Source organism: Corylus avellana, chromosome ca2, assembly GCF_901000735.1.
Source record: "Corylus avellana chromosome ca2, CavTom2PMs-1.0".
Lineage (NCBI taxonomy): Eukaryota > Viridiplantae > Streptophyta > Magnoliopsida > Fagales > Betulaceae > Corylus > Corylus avellana.
In genome coordinates, this window is record NC_081542.1 from 14,996,434 (window position 1) to 15,017,907 (window position 21,474).

Below are 21,474 nucleotides of genomic sequence, written 5' to 3' on the forward strand. Positions count from 1 at the left end.
AACAATAAAATAATGTCTCTTCGATTAAAATCTTTGTCAATAATTATGAGATGAAAATAAAATGGAACAAATAATGTTTACTTTATTTATTTATTTATTTGACATGCCTGCACAATAGGAGGAAAAAGATATAAAAAAAAAAATCGATTTAATGTCTTTCGTTTTATGAGATGTAGACTACAGCCGATTGAGCCTCCTTGATGACAAATAATATTACTCTTTATACTCATTTCATATCGAACTTATGTAACGTAATTTAAATGATTTTTCATGTCAATTACTTTTAAAAAAATAAAAAATAAATAAGTCACGTAAATTTTAAAATAATTATGCTAAATGATATGAGTGGCAGCATTACTCAAATGAATTTTTTACCCCCGGCCACCACACAAGGACAGCTTCGCTTCCCGACTGTTTTGGCGGCAAAATCCGAAGTCTAATAGTAGCCAACTAGGGTTTCTCTCACTTTCGATCGAGCAACGTACAATTGTTAGATGGGGTTTCTACTCTGAACTGCTCAATTCGTTCAATTAGGGGCTTCAATGGAAGCGGCAGAAACTCCAGCCGATTCTCCAACCGCGATCAAACCTATAAACAAAGGCGCGGTCCACAGAATCTGCGCCGGCCAAGTGATTCTGGACCTCACGTCCGCGGTGAAAGAATTGGTGGAGAACAGCTTGGATGCCGGCGCCACCAGCATCGAAATCGCTCTGAAAGAGTACGGTGAAGAGTGGTTCCGGGTCATCGACAACGGCTTCGGTATTTCGCCCAATAACTTCAAGGTAACAAAGAAGAGCAGTTGGGTTTGTCTTGTAGGTAGCATAGTGACTGTTAAGTTAGCTCAATGCGAATTTCCATTCATTTTTGGGAACAGTTTTGTGATTCTGATTCTGATTCTCAGAGAACATTTTTGGGAACACTTATGTTATATTAAATATTCACACTTGTTATATCTATCCGATGGTAAAGTGCCATTTAGCTTGCTCACGCTCGGAATAACTTACATTGCCCCAACTTGATATATGTACATCTTTAATTGTTAGTGACTTAGTGGGTTGATTATGTCCCTTATTTGATTAAAAGTTTTTTTATGGGATCATGACTTTTGGGTTCATTATATCTCCTATTTGAGAAGAAATTCCTATATGAAATTAGGTGGGTTTATTATGTCTCTTATTTGGGAAAGAAGTTCTTCTATGAAATTTTATGAATGGTAATTGTGGAACTTTGTGCTTACTCTGGGTAAATCAATTGGGATAAAAAGTGTTCATCTCTTCCTTGATGTGCACAAATTCGATCTTATTTAGTTTTTCAAGAATGTTTTTAATTGTTGTTTGTAAAATCAGTCATTAGTTCATTGCATGGTGTAGCATATAATTGTTGTCGTTTTCAAACTGTTGCAGGTTCTTGCGCTCAAGCATCACACATCAAAATTATCTGATTTTCCTGATCTTCAGTCATTGACCACGTTTGGATTCAGGGGGGAGGCATTGAGTTCACTCTGCGCTTTAGGGGATTTGACTGTGGAGACTAGGACGAAGAATGAGTCAGTTGCGACGCATTTGACTTATGACCATTCTGGTTTACTGGTAGATGAAAAGAAAACAGCACGTCAAATTGGTACCACAGTTGCTGTTAAGAAGTTGTTCTCGAATTTACCAGTGCGAAGCAAAGAATTCAGGCGCAATATTCGCAAGGAATATGGGAAGCTTATTTCATTAGTGAATGTGAGTTTCTCTTTTCTGTGACATAACTTTAATTTTGTAGATGTTGTATAGTGCTTTGTGTGCAATCTTAATGCCAAATTTCATTAAACCAACCAGTTATTGGAATTTAGCTACAATTTTTATACCGTAGATATGTATATATATGGAAAGCTCATATTCTTCATGATTGTTTGTCACGATCATCATCATATTCATTTTATAATTTTCAGGCATATGCCTTAATTGCAAAAGGAGTCCGGTTAGTCTGCACCAACACAACAGGGAAAAATGTAAAGTCTGTGGTAATTAAAACACAAGGAAGTGATTCTCTTAAAGATAACATCATTACAGTATTTGGCATGAACATCTTCAGCTGCTTGGAGCCTGTGAATATATGTATATCAGACAATTGCAAAGTTGATGGCTTCCTTTCCAAGCCAGGACAGGGTAGTGGACGCAACTTAGGAGATAGACAATTCTTTTTTGTAAATGGTCGACCAGTGGATATGCCTAAGGTCAGCAAGCTGGTAAATGAGTTGTATAAAGGTGCAAACTCCCGGCAATATCCAATTGCAATCATGAACTTTACTGTCCCAAGAAGAGCATGTGATGTCAATGTAACTCCTAATAAAAGGAAAATATTTTTTTCTGATGAAAGCTCCATATTGGTTGCCCTGAGGGAGGCTTTACAACAGATATATTCCCCAAGTAATGCCTGTTACTCTGTTAATAAAGTTGAGGAGCATACTGAGGAAGGACGTGAGTTGTGTTCTCCTCATGAGAAATCTCCTTTGTTGTTAAAACAATTATCTTCAGATGGCAGTGATATAGAAGTAATTGAGGAGCACATTATGGAGGGTGGAACTCCTCTCAGAACTGATGAAAACGCACAGCAGCAATTGCATGATCTAGAAGGATCAATCAAAAATACTACTGACAAATTAATGGAGAAAAATTTCACTCTCAGAGTACATGGCACTAAGAAGGCTGATAACAGTAGGCAATTGACTGGTCGCCTCGATAATGATACAATCGATCAAATTGCTTCCTCCCCTTCACGAGCAGTTGACAATGGAATTACTGCAAATACAGATTCACGAAGTCGTACAAGCTGTGTTCAATCCTCACTTAACAAATTTGTAACTGTTAATAAAAGAAAGCATGAAAATATTAGTACAATGCTATCTGAAATGCCTATCCTTAGAAATCAAACTCTTTCTTGTCATTTAAAGAATAGTGATTCTGAAAGGCATGATGCAGTTTCAAGATACCCAACAAGCAATGACCAGGTTGATAGTTCTGATATAATGAATGAGAATGAACCTTCAAGGTATCTTAGAGCAGACAGGATCATCAATGAAATTGGAAATCCACTTTCTTCTAGAGGCAGTCCTAATGATGGAGAACCCAGAAAGGTGTGTGTCACTTGCTTCTTTTCTTCAATTTTTTTTCAATCTTGTTTCCTTTCAGTGTAACTGGTATAAAAATAAAAATACTCTTTATTTCAATTTAAAAATCTACTTTAATATATGTTTATTGATTTCTTGCTATAAGTTGTGGAATAATGGGGTTTGTGCAATATGTTGAAAATTTTAAGTTGTTTTACAAATGTGTATAAACAATTGAAAGCATTATCTGTAATTATTAAAAAGCTTTGAATACACGGAGTTTTGAGGACCGTGTATCATTTGTTATGGAGAGAAAGAAATGCACGGAGTTTTGAGGGCCACTCATAGAGTTGAAGAAAAGGGTGCTCCAAACACTGTTCTCATGGAAAGTAATGTGGCATTCGTCTCAAGCTTCAACGCTTGTAGCTTTTTTAGACTTATGTGCTTCATTTTCAGCTTAAAAGCTATTGTATACGTGGGCTCTATTGTATACTTCCCATGTACATGTGTTGCGCCCCTTTGCGCTTTTATATAAATTGATATTACCTATCAAAAAAAAAAAAAAATGATAAGCAAAGATGTAAGAACAAAAAAAAGGAATGAAACTTGAATATCTTAAAAGCTGAAGCTGGTCTTAACCGGCGAAAACCCTTCAATGATGACACTCAATCAGTTCCATAATATTCTTGGCTTGTATTCATCAAAAAAAATATTATGCTTGGCTTGTAATGTTGCTATATGGACAACCAGCACAAAACATATGGTCATGACTTTTCAACCAAGAAGCTTGAATTTTGTTTGGTGTTCTTTTGTCAACCAAATAAAATGTAACAAGATTGAAGAGGTCTTTTTATTATTATTATTATTTTTTATAATGGCATTAATTGTGTAACCACTAAAACATGAATGTCATGATAATCAATTACTCTTCACTAGTTAAAGAACAATAGGTAATCCTAGATGTAATTACTCTCTGTTGAAGTTTAAGTGTGTTCTTTTCCCCTCTCTGTTTCTAAGTAACTAGTTCATTTCAGGAACCAGAGGATCAAGAGAAAGTGGTGCCTTCTTCTACTACAGCCTCAGTTGCTTCATCTAGCAAGGATCTCAAAAATACACCAGAATATCTTTCAGTTTCTGCTTCTTTGAATTCTTCTGGTCCCATACTAGATGCTCCAAGGCCTTCTTCTGGTCTGCAGAGATGTTCCACCTTGCAATTTAGTTTTCAAGATTTGAAGACAAAGAGGCAGCAGAGGCTGTCCAGATTGCAATTTACTGGTTATAAACATGGAAATGTGAAGATGAAAAGGTATTTAAAGTGTTGCTCCCTTTTAAAGAAGGAGAGGTTATGATTATGCTCTGTATTTTACTGGAGTGCTTGGTATGATCACTGCTAGGTGCTATGCCGCTGCAACTTTGGAGCTTTCTCAACTGGATAATGAGGAGCGCAAGGCAAAGGCTTTAGCTGCAGCTACTACTGAGTTGGAAAGACTTTTCAGAAAGATGGACTTTGGTAGAATGAAGGTTGTTGTAGGAAGTGTTCGTTGTTTATATATTTTCACAGATTCATTAATTAGCTTGAGTATACTAAAGGTAAATAAAAAAGGAAAATTACCTGTCCAGTTTGCTTGACCGGTTGACTGATCCTTTTTGCTTTTTGCCATTTTTTTTTTTTTTTTTTTTTTTTCATTTTGATGTGAAAGGCTTGCTATGCCATCTTGAAAATTCTTTCTGGGCATTTAATCCTTTCCATGTACAGTTTCGACCCACCTGATATAAACCAATTAGGTTTGTGTTAGGCTTCTTTTCCTTTAACATCCCACCTAGTCTATGCTATGAAATATTCTTAAATTTTTTTCAAATATCAATTTTTGTCCCCTAATCAATTCAGCAGCGTTTGTGGAGAAAACGCTGCTATACATGGATGGGCCTTTTCTTTACCCATCCCTACCTCACTTCAAGTCCCAAACCGTATGTACATTCTGGTTATATTAATTAGTACTAACAAACTGCTGCTTCTACTTATAGGTAATTGGGCAATTCAACCTGGGGTTTATCATTGGGAAGTTAGATCAAGATCTATTTATCGTGGATCAGGTAATATTCCATTCTTTCTTGCTTCTTTTTTTCAATATCGAAAAGCTTTTTAGCCTCTGAATTGAACCTTACATTCTTGAAAAAGCTTCTCTAAATAAATTTAGGTTTTGCAGTTACTTACATTTTCATTAGAAGCTTTTTCTTATAATTTTTTTTTCTCTATTTTCAGCATGCTGCTGATGAGAAATTCAATTTTGAGCATCTTTGTCAATCAACTATCTTGAACCAACAGCCTTTGCTCCGGTGAGATATTGTTATATATTTACCTCAATTAAACATGCTTGCACTCCTCGTGAGGTAGATCACTAAATTATTAAACATTGATGACAAATATAGGTTGACAAGCATTTACATGTGTTGCTAAAACCATATTGAAAACTCCTTTTTTCTCTTCCAAGATATAAACTTTTGCGTGACATTTGGAATCTAGTTTATGACCTTGTATTTTCCAACAGTAGTAAAAGAAAATGTTTTATCTTCATTAGTTGGGACTCTTTTCTTTAGAGGTTGCATTTTGTTTGTGTAATAGGCTTCTTCCTTTCTGGGTTTAGAATTTGTTGTTGTACATGTAATTTGTAATTGTGAGGAAGGAAAAAGGAAAACGTCAAAGCTAAATGCATAAAATTTTCTAATCATGGGACCTACTTTTAAGTTTTAAGTTGAAGGTTCATTGTTTGATATATGATGATTGATGCTAAAGTCAGAATTTATGTTGTTTGTCTTACAGTTTGATTTTTGAAGATAATTATCATCCTTTTTTTTTTTTTTTTTGCATGCTTGTGCACACACAAGAACACATATTGCTTTTATATGCCTAGATTTCTGGGGGCTGTTGTAAGTAATTGCTATGGAGGATGAACATGGTTGTGGAAGATTAGGATCATTTTATTGGAAAAACTAACCAATCAAACCTGATCTTTACTTTGTTAGCTGGAGGATTGGATGTACAGGATCAAAGTTATCCTCAATTTGGTAATTCCAACTATCTTATAACTCATTTCCCCTGGATGTAGCATCTCCAGAGAGCAGAACCGTACTTCGACCAGTATGTCAAACCCTTCCTTGCAGCTACTGTAGACTTTTCCACCTGTCCCTTTTCCTCAACTTGTTAACACAGGATAACAATCTCTTCTGCTACAGAAGTAGCAAAACTCAGATGTTATGATACTTCGACTAGTATGTCAAACCCTTCTGTGCAGCTACTGTATACTTTTCCACCTGTCCCTTTTCCTCAACTTGTTAACACAGGATAACAATCTCTTCTGCTACAGAAGTAGCAAAACTCAGATGTTATGAGTAGATTATATTCATCTGGGAGCTGCTAGAACCTTAGGAATCCAAATGACATTCAAAAATATCTGCCATTCATATTTGCATTTAGCTTGTCTGTCATGTGGAACAGGGACGGGTTATGGTTGTAGTATTCTCCAAGTCATTGCTGTGAAGAATCCTTGTGCTGAGGTAGATTTTAACTTTTGAGTGAAGTGTCTTACTTAAATTATACACATGGGATTGTGGTTGTTTGTCTTCCATGCATTTTGTTATTATTGCTTTGCGTATGTCCGCATCTTTTAGAAATTGAATTCTGAACATTTGCTTCAAAAATTATGTGCACAGGCCACTGAGGTTGGAGTTGTCTCCTGAAGAAGAAGTGGTTGCTTCAATGCATATGGACATAATTAGGTACAACATCATCTGATTCTGTTTTATTTGCTTATTCATATTTTCATCGTACAGCTGAAACCAAAAGTGAATAACTTGTTTTGCTTATATTTTCTTAGGCTGTTAACATTTTAATCACTAAAGTATAACCCTCCACCAACACCCCCCTGGGCGAAGTAGAGGTCTACTTGCTTCAGGAGAAAAGGCCATGCAGGCAATCGTTAGTTGGTAACCGGGAATTGTAACTTTGGTTGAAAAATGTGGGTGCCAAAACCACATGACAATTATGGTTACCAAACATGCTGACTGTGAGTACATATCATAATTAGAACATACCTTGGCTCTTGTTGGGGTCCGAATGAGTTGCTTCAGGAAGAGTCATTGCTGATGATGGAGTGACTGTCAAAATTAGGGCTGAAAAGCAGGGAGATAAAAGTCTTTGACAGTGTAGGACCTCGAGTTCAATCAGATTCAATCTCTAGTTGAATTGCTATAGATTTTTTAGTTTTTAGGCTCTATTTTGCTTTTATGTTTTTCTTAAATTTTCATTTACTTTAAGTTTCTTCCGTTGACATCAACTGTAAAGCTCATTGTCAACCCTTTCTCTTCGCATTCTTAAATTTATTTTCTTTTGAAAAATATCCTTCTACTGAATATACCTCGCATACGCATAACGCAAATTTTAGATGCATTAGTTGTTTCAAAGATAAGCAAAGCCTATGCAAGCGTAGATGCTTAACCCTTGCACCTGATTAAAGGGAGCTTTGATATGAACTTGGTGCATGATATTATGATTACAATGACTTGCATTAGAGATTCTGCTAGTGAATCACTAGGATTCTTTCATGTTTAGTCTTGTTTTCAAGTAGAGTCTGGTGTTGATCTCATCCATTTATGCACTTTTGTTCAAACGTATACTAATTTCTAAAACTACATAACAGCAGGATTTGTGCTTTGCTGGTACTTTTGAAAAAAAAAAAAAAAAAAAAAATTCTTACTGTAATGTGGATTCTGATAATTTCCAATTTCAGGAAGAATGGCTTTACTTTGGAAGAGGATCCATATGCTCCACCTGGGCAACATTTTAGATTAAAAGCTGTCCCGTTCAGTAAAAACATTACTTTTGGAGTTGAAGGTCGTTGTTGTTGCTTTCAGATTTTCCATGATTTTCTACTGTAAAGGCTACTGATTTTGAATTTCATGACCATTTAGGCAATTTGTTACAATGTCTTCATATGAAAATTTTGACATTCATTATCAGTATTTCTTTGAACAGATGTCAAGGATCTGATTTCTACTCTTGCCGATAGCCAAGGGGAATGCTCAATAATCGGTAGTTACAAAACAGACACTTCTGACTCTGTATGCCCAACCAGAGTTCGTGCAATGCTGGCTTCACGTGCATGCAGGTCGTCTGTTATGATTGGAGATGCGCTAGGAAGAAATGAGATGCAGAAGGTAATAATTCTAGATTACTCTCATCTGTGTCAAGCATAATCTTTTACTGCTGAATTTTTGCCGCTAGGAGTATCATGCATTTTGTCACTTTGAACCTTCCTAATTTCCTGAGCTTCTATAGTCACTGTCTTTTCAATTTTTATGGATAACTCATCATCATTATAAACATTAGAGATAGAAATAAAAGAGTCACATTTCTGGTAAACTTGCTGGTTTCAGATACTCGAGCATTTGGCAGACCTGAATTCTCCTTGGAATTGTCCGCATGGCAGGCCAACCATGCGTCATTTGGTTGACTTGACAACCATTTACAAAAAATCAGAAGAAAATGATGTGAACTCTTGATGGATCTGTCCTTGAATATACACCGGCCGGGGATTTATTGAACGTATTATCCGTAACTTTATGTAACTTTATAAATCCATGTAAAGATACTGCATTCACCTATATTCAGGAACTCCATGTATATAATTTTGGGGGCTGGATTTCTGGATTCTCTATTAATTATCAATTAGTTTACTCTGGAAGATAAATTTTAAACCCGTGTATCATCTAAACCAACACTTGGGGCATAGACACTATATTTCTGGGCGCATGAAAGTTTTCTGGGAAGTAATAGACAACAGCTCTCAGGAGCTGGTAGGCATAAGGGGTTGGATATGGACTGATTTAGAATGGAAAGAGAACGGCTATTTGTGGGACAGGTTAAGACGGGCTGAGTTCCTGCACAAGGGTTATATTCTTGTTCCTGCTCATCCTCTTATTCACTTTAATTCTAACTAAAACTTTTTTTTTTTTTTTCTTTTATTGGTACTAGACTTTAATAAGAAATGATGATCCTTAGTTTGAGGGTCCCTTCTCTATAACTGTTTCAAAATGCGCAGTTTGAAAAAATGGTGATTTCAAAATGCAGTTAATAAAAATTATATTTTCAATTACACAATTAGGGTTAGGAAAAATTGCAGTTTAAACTTTTAAAATTGAGCGTTACCGAAAACACATTCTCCCTTGTGATTTTAAATTGTGGGTTTTTTTTTTTAATTATTTTTTTGACCTTTCTAAGACATAATTTTTTTCTAATGAATTTTTAAACAAAAACCTTTTACCTGATTTTGTTTATTGGCGAAACAATCTCCAAGTCAATAAATGATTGCCGATGCAAATTTGGGGTAGTTTTTAAAATCACTATTGGATCAAAATTTGATAATGATTTATTACAAATTTAATGATAATTTTATAAATTACATCAATTTTAAGTATGACACATGTGACGTCTATCATTACTCAAAATGAGTCCCATGACATTATAGCTCTAAAGCGAACAAGAACAACAATGACAACTACAACTCCATCCAAGTGAGTATTGACTATTGTTGTTACATGGATTTTTTTTTTTTAAAAAAAAAACAAAAAATAATTTTTTTAAAAAAAATCTATGTTATCTAAGAACTGTATCAAGTATGTCACTTTATTTATTTATTTTTAAATTATTTATTATAATAAAAGATGTATTTATTACTTATCTCCAAACTAAAAGGAAATTAACTTTAAGATCAAGAGAACTCATTTTCAATAATATTTGATTTTTTTTTCTTAAATATGTTAAAAAATTGGGAACGTTAATAATAATTGAACAAAAATTTTCTCTAAGTTAGATCGGAGCTCGAGAAAATTTTTCTAACCAATTTACCAAATTGACATTTGTAACATTCTCGAATATAGTTTTAACCATGTGCTCTATTAAAAATGTATATAAAAATTACATACTTTAAAAACATGTCAATTTAATAGACTAAAAAAAAAAATTTAATTCAACTAAAAAGAAAAAAAGAAAAAAAGGGAGAAAATCTCCTGTTAAAAGAAGAAGAAGAGGAGGGAGTTGTGGGTGGAGAGCCTGGAAAACTATTTGTTTGTAAAATGATAATTATAATAATTTTATTTTTATTATTTATTATTTAAGTCGGATATATAGTAAAAGGAAATTTGTCTTAAACTAGTGCTATACAATATACATAGAGGCGGTCACAGCAAAAATAACAGCCAGCTTCAACGATCCCTCGGAACTAATTTTCTTTCTCTTCAAGAAGTAGCGATCGAAGCCTCTTAAAACGGTAAGCTCCGTTTCTCCTAGTTTAGGGTTTCAAACCTCGATTACTCTTAATATTCCACCTCATTCTTTGCGGTACACGCAATCTCTCTGCGTGTAAGAGCACAGATCAGTAGCCTTTTTTTTTTATTTTTTTAGGGTTTGTGTTTTAAACTCTATTGGTAATTATAGATTATTGCTCGATCTAATTCAAGTTTGAAATTTGTTGCAGGTTTTGTTTGGTCTTCTTTCTGTGCCCTAAAATATGGTACGTTACTCTACGATATATATATATATATATATATATATATATATATATATATATAATTTTTAATCTTCTGTTTGGTTGCCGAGAAATCGAAGGAAAACCGAGAATTAGGACCAAAACCCTAATTAATTTTGATCCTAAATATATTATTTCCTTATTTTTTGAAAAAAAAAAAAATGCTACTCACTTTTTTTCTTTGGCTGTTGCAGCTTCCACTTTCTCTACTTAAGAGTGCCCAAGGGCACCCAATGGTAAGAGCTTTCATTTCCATATCAAAATTTTTATGCATTGAAAAGAGACCTAGGTTATTATGCTTCCTAGACATTATTGTGTTATGCTTAGGGATTCGTAATGTGAATTTGTTATGCATTGTAACAGTTGGTGGAACTGAAAAATGGGGAGACCTACAATGGGCATTTGGTCAACTGTGATACTTGGATGAACATTCATCTTCGTGAAGTTATCTGTACCTCTAAAGTAATATATTGCTTATAGACGAACTCGCTTTTGTTCTTCAAATCAAGTTTTGCTTGATAATGGGAATGTTTCTTTCTTATTAAGATTATAACCAAATGTTATCGGAATCATGATGCAGGATGGTGATCGATTTTGGCGAATGCCTGAATGCTACATCCGTGGGAATACAATCAAGTACCTTCGAGTTCCTGATGAGGTATGTTAAATAGTGTTGTTAATTATCTGCAAATAATATAGAACATATGTGCAGTGTGCTCATCTTTGTATTTTGAATGTCTCTCTCTTTTCATAGATTAGTGCATTTGGAATCCATCATGAGATTCTTAATTTTATCTAGCATCTATGCTATCTGTGTTGTTAGTTATTTATGTTGTCGAGTAGCATTAAGTAAGGCATGATTAGAGTTTGCATTGTGCTTTGTGGAAGGTGCTATCATTGTTTTATAGTGGTCAAAAGAGGTTTCTTTTTCTTTCGAGCTAATTGCATTTGATAAGTTCTTCTATTGACTGAACAGTAAAGATTCGTGCCTTTCTAATTTGGATATGTAATCACTTCTTCGTTTTTGCATTGGATTCAACCTACATGGATGCCACCTTTATTTTTATATCTTCATGGCGTATACATTTTTATATCTTCCTGATTGGATGAGGATCAGAATGAAACACATTGGCATTGGCTTTGGCTTTATGACTCCAGGATCTAGTATTGTTGTGAAATTGAATGATGTTGACAGTTGGCTCTGATGTATTTAAAATTTGGATGCCATGGTTCTGTAATCATTTGCATTGGTCCATTTGTTCCTCTTTTCTTTTGGTTGTTTTAGTGGTCAATTTCATCAATCTAGTATTGTTTCCTTTGTATTTTCAGGTGATAGATAAAGTTCAGGAAGAAACCAAGAACCGCTCAGGTATACTCTTTCGTCTGATAAGACTAGGGTATTTGGTCATATTCTCACTACTCCACTTGAGGAGAAAGTTTAGATAGATAGCTATTTTGAAAGAAGCGTCTTGCATACCTGAGTTTGTAGAAATTGGGTTGTGACCTGTATCTGGATGCATCACTATGGTCAACATAAATTTCGCGGTTATAAGGATTGGTTCTTGTCTAGAGCAGCAAAAATTACTGTAAATATCATATTTGAACTAAAATGATTTAGTTTTACCCGAGCATGGTCCTGCTTTGAGTTTTCTTTTGGGCTTTTCGCCCTGCAATGGGGTAAAATAAAGCCTTGTACATTTAGAAAATTGGAAATTACTTAAATTTAGCTTCTTATTTGATTAATTGCATTTTCCAGATAGGAGGCCACTTGGGGTAGGGCGCGGAAGAGGACGAGGTAGGGAGGATGGTCCTGGAGGACGCCAAGCAAAAGGAATTGGGCGTGGTTTGGATGATGGAAGTGCTAAGGGTCCCGGTGGAGGCCGAGGCAGAGGTGGATCTGGTGGAAAGACCGGCGGAAACAGAGGTGAACTTATCTAAACCAATATATATTTCTTTGTGATTTCTTATTTGTGGCATAGAAAGTAAATACGCGTATGATCTTACTCCTTATCAAAAAAAAGTAAATACGCATATGATGGATTCTGTCCTATTAAGCACAGAAAGAACAACGGTTAGATTGTATGCTTTTGTAGTCTCCCATTTCAAGCCGCACAGAAAAGAAAAGAAAAAAAACAAAAAAAACAAAAGTCACTTATTACAAGCTGCTGATAGACAATAACTCTAGGGTTTAAAATTTATATACCCACTTCTTTTTTTCTTTTCATGGTATATTCAGCCTAACGTTTGTGAATGAGCGCATAAGAACTTGACTTACCAATCAAATGTATATAATTTTCTGGACAGGTGTAGGGCGTGGCCGTGGCTGATTTATGTTACGGTGTGGAACAACTTCTAATAAACAGCATAAAGGCATTGGTGTCCAACCTCATATGTACTGTCTGGGTGGTTAATATTTTTTGGGTAACGTCCGGATGGTTAGTTGCTCCAATGTTTCCCCGTCCTCAAAAGAGTTTATTCACTTGGAATGCTTAATTTTATGTAGCTATTGTAGGTGCTGTATCGCAGAACTTAGTGTGAAGCTTGTACTTTGATTTTTCTGTTTAGCTCAACGATTCAAACTTAACCCAAAAAAAATAAAATAAAAAAGAGCTCAATGATTGGGTGGTTTTTTTTTTTTAATTTCTTCATGTGTTATCCTTATTATAAGGGTTAAATTCAATGAGAACGCTAGATTTGATTACCAAATCTATGTACGAATATGGAAATCAATGATAACATAGTATTGTGAATTCCCTTCAATTTCTGAGTGCTGATCGGTGGATGAGATTGATTTGCAAGTTCTAGTTCATATATACCACCTTCTCCATTTGTCTCGGTTACGAGTTTGTAGTCTTCTTCACTTGAAAATGTGAAGACCCTGGCAATGTGATAGGTTTTCAGATTTCTGATTTCTCTAAGTGTGCAAGTCTTCTATTTATATTTACCAACTATAGGATGCTTCCATCTTTTTCTTTTTTTTGTTTGTGTCGTAATATCCTTCTATCCAGAAAAAATGGAAATTGATCGCTTAGAACAATCTCATACAGCTAGCCAAAAGAATGCTAAAATGGAAGCAAAAAGAGATGTATTCAACTCGGCAATTTAGAAAAATAATTGGTACGCTTCAAATCTGTGACATTCTCAGTAAAATATAAAGAAAGAATAGTGAAATGAAATAATAAATGTAAATAACTTTTTAAAATTAGGCAGTTAAAAAGTGTTCTCTAGATTGAAAAATAAATTTACTGAATAGAAATGCTTTGGACTGGGCAAAACCCGCAAACCCGCCCCGAACTGACCGGATTTTATGTGTATTTTTGTGGGTTCGGGTAAAATTTATCCAACCCATGCGGGGCGGGGCGGGTAGCGGGTTTAGACATTTTTTTCATGCGGGTACCCGCCCCGCCCCGATTCTACCCGCCCATGAACCAAACCCTAAAAACCCAAAATATCTCCCACCCATTCCCTATTTTCTCTCATCTCACGCCTCCATCCAGCAAGAGAATTTTCTCCACCTTTCCCTTTGATTTTCTTCTTCTTTCTTCTTCTCCATCTTTCCCCCTCCACGCAGCTTCCATCACCCTCCAGATCCAGCAAGAGAATTTTCTCTTCTTTCCCTCTGATTTTCTTCTTCTTCTTCTTCTCCTTCTTTCCCCCTCCACGCAGCTTCCATCACCTAGCTCCCACCCATGCTCTTTCTGCCGACATCCAGAGAGCTCAAAGACGAAAAGACAAGGAGATTGAGAAGGAGTCGGAGAGAGTGAAATGGAGGAAGAATCAGTGAGAAAGAGAGATACAGAAGAGAAAGAGAGAAATGAATTTACGGTGATTTTCTTCTCTTCTTCTCCTTCTTTCCCTTTGATTTTCTTCTCTTCTTCTCCTTCTTTCCCTCGATCTGTTTGCTTGCTGAGAAAATCGTTGAAAGAGAAAATTTTGATGCTTTGATTCTTACCCGACCCGACCCACAAAACCCGCGCCTATTCAACAAGCCCCGCAATACCCAAACCCGCGCGGGAACTGTGATTTTTTGCGGGTGACGGGTTGGAATTTCCCAAACCCACTGGGTGCGGGGCGGGTGGAAAAAAAGCTAATACCCGCCCCGCCCCGACCCGTGCCCACCCCTAGAAATGCTCTTAAAAGGCAAAATTTGTAAATTACACATTGTTTACAACCCAACCTAGCTCTCCAGCCCAGTTTTGGTGGTTTTTTTTTGTTTTTTGTTTTTTATCCCTCTATTATAAAGGCATTTTGTTTTTCTGTGCTCTACTCTAATTGGTAGATAAAGATTATACTAATAGTACAACAACTCGACACACCCCGTACTGAAAACAAAATTGTTCTCTTTCTTCCACACACCCACCCAAAAAACAGAGAAAAAAGCAAACAAAACTAATAGAATCTAATTAAATAAACGCCAAAAAAAAAAAAAAAAAAAAAAAACCCATGAAGAAAGATACATTAGGATACAAAGTCCACTAAAAAATGGGTTGCTAGTAGGGATGATGCCTACTTTTCTTGCGAGTCGTTGGTGACTTGATTATGAATTCGCTTGAAATCCATGACCTATTTATTTGAGAATCATCAGACAACCAGCAACACAAGCGGCCATCTTCACCCCCTGTCCATCCAAAAATGCCACTCCGCTGCATACTTGACATGGGCAACACACTTCTGACAACACCTGCGTGCCCGCCCTCAAGAACTGCTTCTGGAGATCCTATTGCTGCCACTCCATTATAGTTTACCGGAAAGTAGCCGATAGTGCCGGCATTAGTACCACCAATCACCCATAGTCGCTTGGCTTCTTCCGAGTAGTGACAATCAACAAAATAATCTATCTGCAAAAAAAGAAGGGCATGAGGTGGCTCAGAGCAGCACAATCTGGAAGCTAATTTGTTTGCATCCTCTAACTATAAGTTCCGATTATGAAACAAATGTCCAAAATTCATTGCTTTGGGCTGCTTATCATCTAATGAAAGTCCCGGAATTGCATGTTGGATTTAGCTTAGGTTTTGTTAAAAAAAAGAAAGTGAAATTAAATCTGGACGTTGAAAAAACTACAAAAGATTCCCTGTAGTTTTTTTTACAGAACTTACGCCAAACACCTGCCAATAAGAAGACATGGCTCCGAGTGGGTAGCCAAAAAGTTCTAAAACAAGTTAATTCGAAGACCCCAGTTTCATTGCTCTATTATAACCTGAATATGGTGTGTTTAAACGAAAGAAGTACCGAAAAAAAAAAATTACGCATTTATGTATTCTCCTAATTGATTAAAAGGGGCACTTTCTACCAACATGAAAGACTTACCTGATCTAATGTCCAACTATTAGAAGCTAATGATCGAGCATCTTGGAAGCTTGCTTCATTTTTTGCACCTTCCAAGTCCCAAACACTATGAGGGGAAACAATTCAAGTAAGTTATCAGCATTTTACATATATTGTGGCAGCCAATCAGAGTAAAAAATGAGATAATCTAAATATTTAACATGAGACATATTGGAGAGGTGAGACAAGAAATCTGATTCATGGCATAATGTAAAAAAGAACGGAGGAATGCTAGGGATCCCGAAGGTTTTCCCGAATTTTGTTTCCCGACTGACGTGGCATCAACCACGTTGCAGGAGATAACAAAAAATATCAAAAGAAAAGAAGCTTCCCTCTCCTCTGTCGGTTCACGTTCCCCAAACCACAAGAACCTCTCCCTCCCTTGCTCACCGTCCACCGGCGACCTCCGTCGCTCACCTTCTCTCACTCCGGCGCAACGGTTCAGGCACTGGTGAAGAAGAATGGGTTTTGCTCTCCCTCTCTCGCTCCTGTCTCTGTCACTCTGGTGCAAAAATCTCTGGCCACTAGCAAAGGCTCTCACAGAAGACTCCGGCGAAGGCTCTCTCTCTCTCTCCATGCGTGAATCTGGAAGGGTCTTTGGCCTCCAGCACGTACACATAGAGCCTCATATCTAGAAAACTTCTCCACCTCTAATGCCTTTAAAACAGAAAACCCAAGTTCTTGAATGGGTTTTAAAGTTGAAGAGAGTGATTGTTGTTGCAGGGGGAGAGAGACTTGTATGTGAAGAAGCCATGAGGAAACGTGGATGTGAATGCAAGGGGACACGAAGGAAGTGAGTGGAAAATATGGAAAACTGCAGAGAAAAGAAACTGCATTAATTGGGTTTATTGGTTTTCCGTTTCAAAATTATGATTTGAACTGTTCTGAAATTTGATGAATTAGGAGTGATACTATTAACAAAGACGTTTACAAAAATTTTAATAACCGATTTTGTGTGCTTTAACTATAACTTAATGCGGTGGATCTGGTGAATGGTAACGATTAATTTGCTAAAGATTTCGTTTTGGAATTATATTGCCATAACACCCATTTGTTGTTGTTCTCTGTGTGTGTTTTTTTGTCATTTCTTGGATTTGGTAATGGTTGATTCAAACACGGTTTAGTTTCTGGTAGTTTTTTTCTGTCCAAATGAATCAGACAAGGTTTCACGTCTGCTTAGTGCTTGCAAATGTTAGATGTGCTTTGGTGTGCTTGATGCAGATGGCCGGAACTCGTTCTTCTTCGCCGGTGACAGAGATCGCCGATGGAGGGTGAGCGAGGGAGGGAGAGGGATTCTTGTGGTATGGGGAACGTGAGCCGACAGAGGAGAGAGAAGCTTCTTTTCCTTTGATATTTTTTGCTTTCTCCTGCAACGTGTCTGATGCCACGTCAGTCGGGAAAACCTTCGGGAGCCCTAGCATTTCTCAAAAGAACGTGTCTTGTTAGTGTGTACGTGTGCAGAGAGAGAGAGAGAGATTGCCAAGTCCCCTGCACATAATCTTGTAAAAGTTTGTCGTAAAACACCCCAATATGCCTCATGATTCCCAGAGGAAGCTCAAGGAGTCGAATTTACCTAAGGATATATTTCCAGTAACGTACTAAATACCAGCTAATGGGAAAAGATTAATACCTTAAGGTCTCAACATGAGTCAAACACCAAAGCTTTTGGTAACTCTCTCCAAGAAATCCCACTTTCCCAATTGAAGTTCCCACATTAATCACCTACATTATTGTAACTGTCAATATCATATAGTTATAGAGGAAAATCTATTTAATAGCTCCAAGAAAATAAGAACTTGTCAACCAAGACACCATTCAACTAAGAAAATAAGCATTGGAATGTTTATCATGCGGAATGGCTATTCCACTAAGAAAAAGGAATAGCTTTTATTAGGAATGGAAAAATGTGAAATACAATAGCCTTGATGTTAGATTATATGATAAGGACTCTAACACTTGGAATAACTATTCCTCAATTTAAGGAATAGTCATTCCCTTGTGCCGTGAGAATGACTATTCCAAGGCTATTCTATTCTACTATCTTCCATTCCCAATAAAAGCTATTCATTTTCTTAATGGAATTAGTCATTCCGTGTACCAAACGTAGCCAAAATGTGTCACAATATGGCATTAAGTGTATCAAATAGTAAGTTTTTGTGGGATGCCTTTTCTTTTAAAGTAATTTATGTAAGACATCTTGCAGTTGAAAAAAGAACATTTGCCCCTTTTTTTTCTAAACTAAACACAAAAAGGACTCTTCTATGAGGAGTAATCAGTGTGCTAAAGAGTAAACAAGTATTGACTAAATGTGCACAACCAAGACAATTTCCATCAACAAGGCAACCTATGTCCCTTATGCAGTGACATGCATATATTAATAGTATAATACCACTGAGATGGGTCCTAAGTAAAAGAGATGGCTATGATTTAAATTCTCCAAGTGGTGCATTGTCTTGCTCGTAGGACCTTCTAACAAGTAAAATTCTACAAGAATTTACTTTCAATGGTCGCTAGGAAGTTTAACCATCAAAAATGTAAAATTGTGAATTAGAATATTGAAATATAAATAAATGATCCAGAAACACTTTTTAACCACAAGGACTTAAAAACACACATATCTATGAGAATGACTACATAACACATAAATACAAAGAAGACCTACAATGAATAAAATTATACTGGTTTTTCCAATAGAATACGTCCCATATTTGAAATGGGCTATACAAGATCTTTTTCAAGGGTTCAACACCTCATGGGTGCAAACAATCCCTTGGGGCTACACCCTCTGGTGAAAAGCCAGCGATTTAACCAGTACTGTGTAGGGAAACTTCCAAGGGTGCGGTGCACAGGACCGGGGTTTGCTCTGCAGGGATGGGTCCGAAAGGCCCTGTCTTGGAGAGGTTCCCCAACATTAAAAAAAAAAAAAAAAAGATCTTTTTCAAGGAGTTATCAAATATGATGATAACCTCAGGTGTATTCCGAAAACAAGAAATTACCCTATAAATTACATGCTAAATCACTGCCACTAAATTTCCTAACTACCCAAAGCCCACTTGCATTTTCAGCAATTGTTTCTCAAACGGCCAATCATTTGCTCTGATCAACATGTCTCCCCATAGCTATAGAAACAACTTACCAGTTCATATATATTATCCATAAACTCATTTGACCAAAACAGTGAAACAAATAAAACTGAGAATTACAGGCTTGTGCTTACTGATTCCAGATGATCATCGTCATTGATTTCTCCATCAGTATCAAATATACATATCAATCCATCTACAGATGCAGAAACAAGCTTGTTTCGATGGTCAGGGACAAAGTGAACCTATCAACAATCACGAAGCTTTAGAAAACCCAGAACAAACATGTGTTCCAAACATGAGCTATATAAATCAAGTAATAAAATCTCATCATCACTGCATCATATCAACGGACCACAAAAGCACTCCAGACAAACAATTTTTTTTATGAAACTATTCAAGAAGTCTGCGACAAAACAGGTTGACAACTACAATTCATCTGAGAAGTATCACACACTAAATATAATGCAAGCTTGCCCAATATAGAGTGCCATAGCCTTCCAGAAAATCAACCTCAAGCTTTACCAATGCAAGCCCCGACCAGAATCAACTGATACTCCTGACTACACTATCAGTTTTTGCATTCTAACCACACTTCAAGTACTTGAAAAGGAGAAATTAAAAACTAAGCGATGTCTGCCTACTCATAAACTAGTAAATAAGGGCACATCATTCGACCAAGATATATAGACATATTTCACAGGCATAGGCATCTGAACAAACCTGCGTAACATCATCCACATGGGAGTCCTCCAAACAAGCAACTTGCTTTTTGTTCCTCCAATCCCAGAAGATTATCTGAGTTTATTAGTCATCATGCAAGAAAGGATAATCATTACTTTGTAAATGGTTATATACAAAGTAATGAAGAACTTCAAACACATTATCGAGGAAACATCACCAGAACTAGCAAATAATTATCTCATCCGGAAAGCTAACATTCATAACGCTCTATATGATTAATTTCCTATACAGACATCAAACCTGAGATTTACATCCTGCAGCAAGAAGATTATCTGTTGATCCTCCAAACGAGAAGCTAAAGACCTCTTGCGAATCGCCAGCACTTATACATGAAACCTGCATTATCAATAATCAACAAAAGAAACAAAAACCAGAATCCCTCATTCTTAAATGAATTTACTACCAAAAGCACTACAAACATTTAAATAGCACATAACCATAATGATGCACATTATGTATATGCAGAGAGAGACCAAGGAGCTACCTGCTGGAATGACCTCGTGTCCCAAGCTCTAATGGTTCCATCAGAAGAGCAAGAGTGCAATACATGTGGAGCTGACGCGCCTGAGCATGATATATGATTTATGGTTGCAGAGTGACCCCTACACTCTCCATAGTACTGACCAGTCACTGGTGAGTACAGCTTCACTGCATTTGTTGACAACGACACCGCCATTGCCGTCCAATCCTCCCTTCCATCCAAAACCCAGACAACAAATTTACCCCTCTAAATCGAAAATTATTGAAACCCATTTAATAATTAACCGTTCGGTTCCCGAGAAAGTGTAGGAAAAGCACAAAATAGCGAGAACCCACGAACCCAGTTGAAAACTTTGATTATCTCAACTTATAGTTGGTATATAAGGCTCAAAATCCAATCTTTTTTTTCCTCTTTTCCCAAATTTTCTCGGGCAAAAAGAACAGCAACAAAGGAAAATTAAGTCATAGTAGGGGGGAAAAAAAAAAAAAAAAATTGAACCGTACTTGGGGACGATTTGGAAAACGTAGTCGTCGCCGAAGTTGGTTTGAATTGAGTTTTTAAGACCGAACCGCTTACAAGAGTTTGGATTGAGACTGGAACGAGGTTGTTCTTCGACATCCATGTCCGTGGCCTCCATCTCCATCGTCTCCGTGTCCTTGAGCTTAAATGAAACTACTAAAAAATAAAAATACCTCCCTTTTTTTTTCAAGTAATAAAAAGACCTCCTTGTTATCAGGGTTTTAGGGGTCCGGATCTCCTCAGGTCAAGAACACTAGTAGCTTTCTGCAACCAATCACTTATTGCCATGTAAAACGCTTCTTTTTGTTATTTTTGCCCTATGTTCTATATTCTTTAGGGCTTTATAAACATCATGTCATGCTCCTAGTTTGAGTGTTGTTTTGTAGAGGAATCGAGCCCAAACTAATTTTTTGTTTTAACCAACTATCCTATGATTTTTATAGCCCATATTAAATTTTACAAATTCGATGTTATTTGAAATTTTAAATATGGTTGTTCCATGTTTAAATGGTACATTATTAAATAATAAAATATTTAAACTCTTTAGGTTCTCTCTTTTTTAAAGAGAGAAGCTCTTCATTCTCTCTAGGTCATCATCTTCTTTGTTAGGCTCTTCTCCACCTATTGCGGTTGTTCTGGGCGAAG

The 21,474-nt window shown here is 36.4% G+C and overlaps 3 protein-coding genes across 3 annotated transcripts; 2 read left to right on the plus strand and 1 right to left on the minus strand.

Moving 5' to 3' along the window:
- Positions 1-377: 377 nt before the first annotated feature.
- On the plus strand, positions 378-8,850 carry LOC132171517 (DNA mismatch repair protein PMS1). Its single transcript, XM_059582848.1, has 11 exons — positions 378-782; positions 1,404-1,727; positions 1,937-3,121; positions 4,129-4,400; positions 4,489-4,615; positions 5,120-5,188; positions 5,358-5,431; positions 6,806-6,871; positions 7,882-7,985; positions 8,127-8,308; positions 8,528-8,850. The coding sequence occupies exons 1-11, from the start codon at positions 543-545 to the stop codon at positions 8,651-8,653; spliced, it is 2,769 nt and encodes a 922-aa protein (XP_059438831.1). The 5' UTR covers positions 378-542; the 3' UTR covers positions 8,654-8,850.
- Positions 8,851-10,301: 1,451 nt separating this feature from the next.
- Positions 10,302-13,310, plus strand: LOC132171137 (sm-like protein LSM4). The gene is made up of 8 exons (XM_059582373.1): positions 10,302-10,419; positions 10,627-10,662; positions 10,872-10,913; positions 11,041-11,139; positions 11,258-11,335; positions 12,007-12,046; positions 12,434-12,601; positions 12,982-13,310. Exons 2-8 carry the CDS (start codon positions 10,660-10,662, stop codon positions 13,002-13,004), a joined length of 453 nt encoding a protein of 150 aa, XP_059438356.1. The 5' UTR covers positions 10,302-10,419; positions 10,627-10,659; the 3' UTR covers positions 13,005-13,310.
- Positions 13,311-14,872: 1,562 nt separating this feature from the next.
- LOC132170853 (WD repeat-containing protein GTS1) lies at positions 14,873-20,994 on the minus strand. The gene is made up of 8 exons (XM_059581977.1): positions 20,814-20,994; positions 20,314-20,521; positions 20,070-20,165; positions 19,809-19,883; positions 19,220-19,330; positions 17,633-17,724; positions 15,985-16,069; positions 14,873-15,515 (listed from the first exon to the last, which is right to left on the minus strand). Exons 1-8 carry the CDS (start codon positions 20,951-20,953, stop codon positions 15,168-15,170), a joined length of 1,155 nt encoding a protein of 384 aa, XP_059437960.1. The 5' UTR covers positions 20,954-20,994; the 3' UTR covers positions 14,873-15,167.
- Positions 20,995-21,474: the final 480 nt, after the last annotated feature.

What these genes read in the sequence shown, in the direction of transcription:
- LOC132171517 (XM_059582848.1), top strand. Translation starts at nt 543, where the DNA reads ATGGAAGCGGCAGAAACTCCAGCCGATTCTCCAACCGCGATCAAACCT. An exon ending in ATGATGGAGAACCCAGAAAG is followed by an intron (nt 3,122 to 4,128) that starts GTGTGTGTCACT and finishes AGTTCATTTCAG; the next exon opens with GAACCAGAGGATCAAGAGAA. An exon ending in GGAAATGTGAAGATGAAAAG is followed by an intron (nt 4,401 to 4,488) that starts GTATTTAAAGTG and finishes GATCACTGCTAG; the next exon opens with GTGCTATGCCGCTGCAACTT.
- LOC132171137 (XM_059582373.1), top strand. An exon ending in ACCTTCGAGTTCCTGATGAG is followed by an intron (nt 11,336 to 12,006) that starts GTATGTTAAATA and finishes TTGTATTTTCAG; the next exon opens with GTGATAGATAAAGTTCAGGA. An exon ending in AAAGACCGGCGGAAACAGAG is followed by an intron (nt 12,602 to 12,981) that starts GTGAACTTATCT and finishes TTTTCTGGACAG; the next exon opens with GTGTAGGGCGTGGCCGTGGC.
- LOC132170853 (XM_059581977.1), bottom strand. Translation starts at nt 20,953, where the DNA reads ATGGAGATGGAGGCCACGGACATGGATGTCGAAGAACAACCTCGTTCC. An exon ending in ATGTGGATGATGTTACGCAG is followed by an intron (nt 19,331 to 19,808) that starts GTTTGTTCAGAT and finishes GATTGTTGATAG; the next exon opens with GTTCACTTTGTCCCTGACCA. An exon ending in ATAGTTGGACATTAGATCAG is followed by an intron (nt 15,516 to 15,984) that starts GTAAGTCTTTCA and finishes CTTTTTTTGCAG; the next exon opens with ATAGATTATTTTGTTGATTG.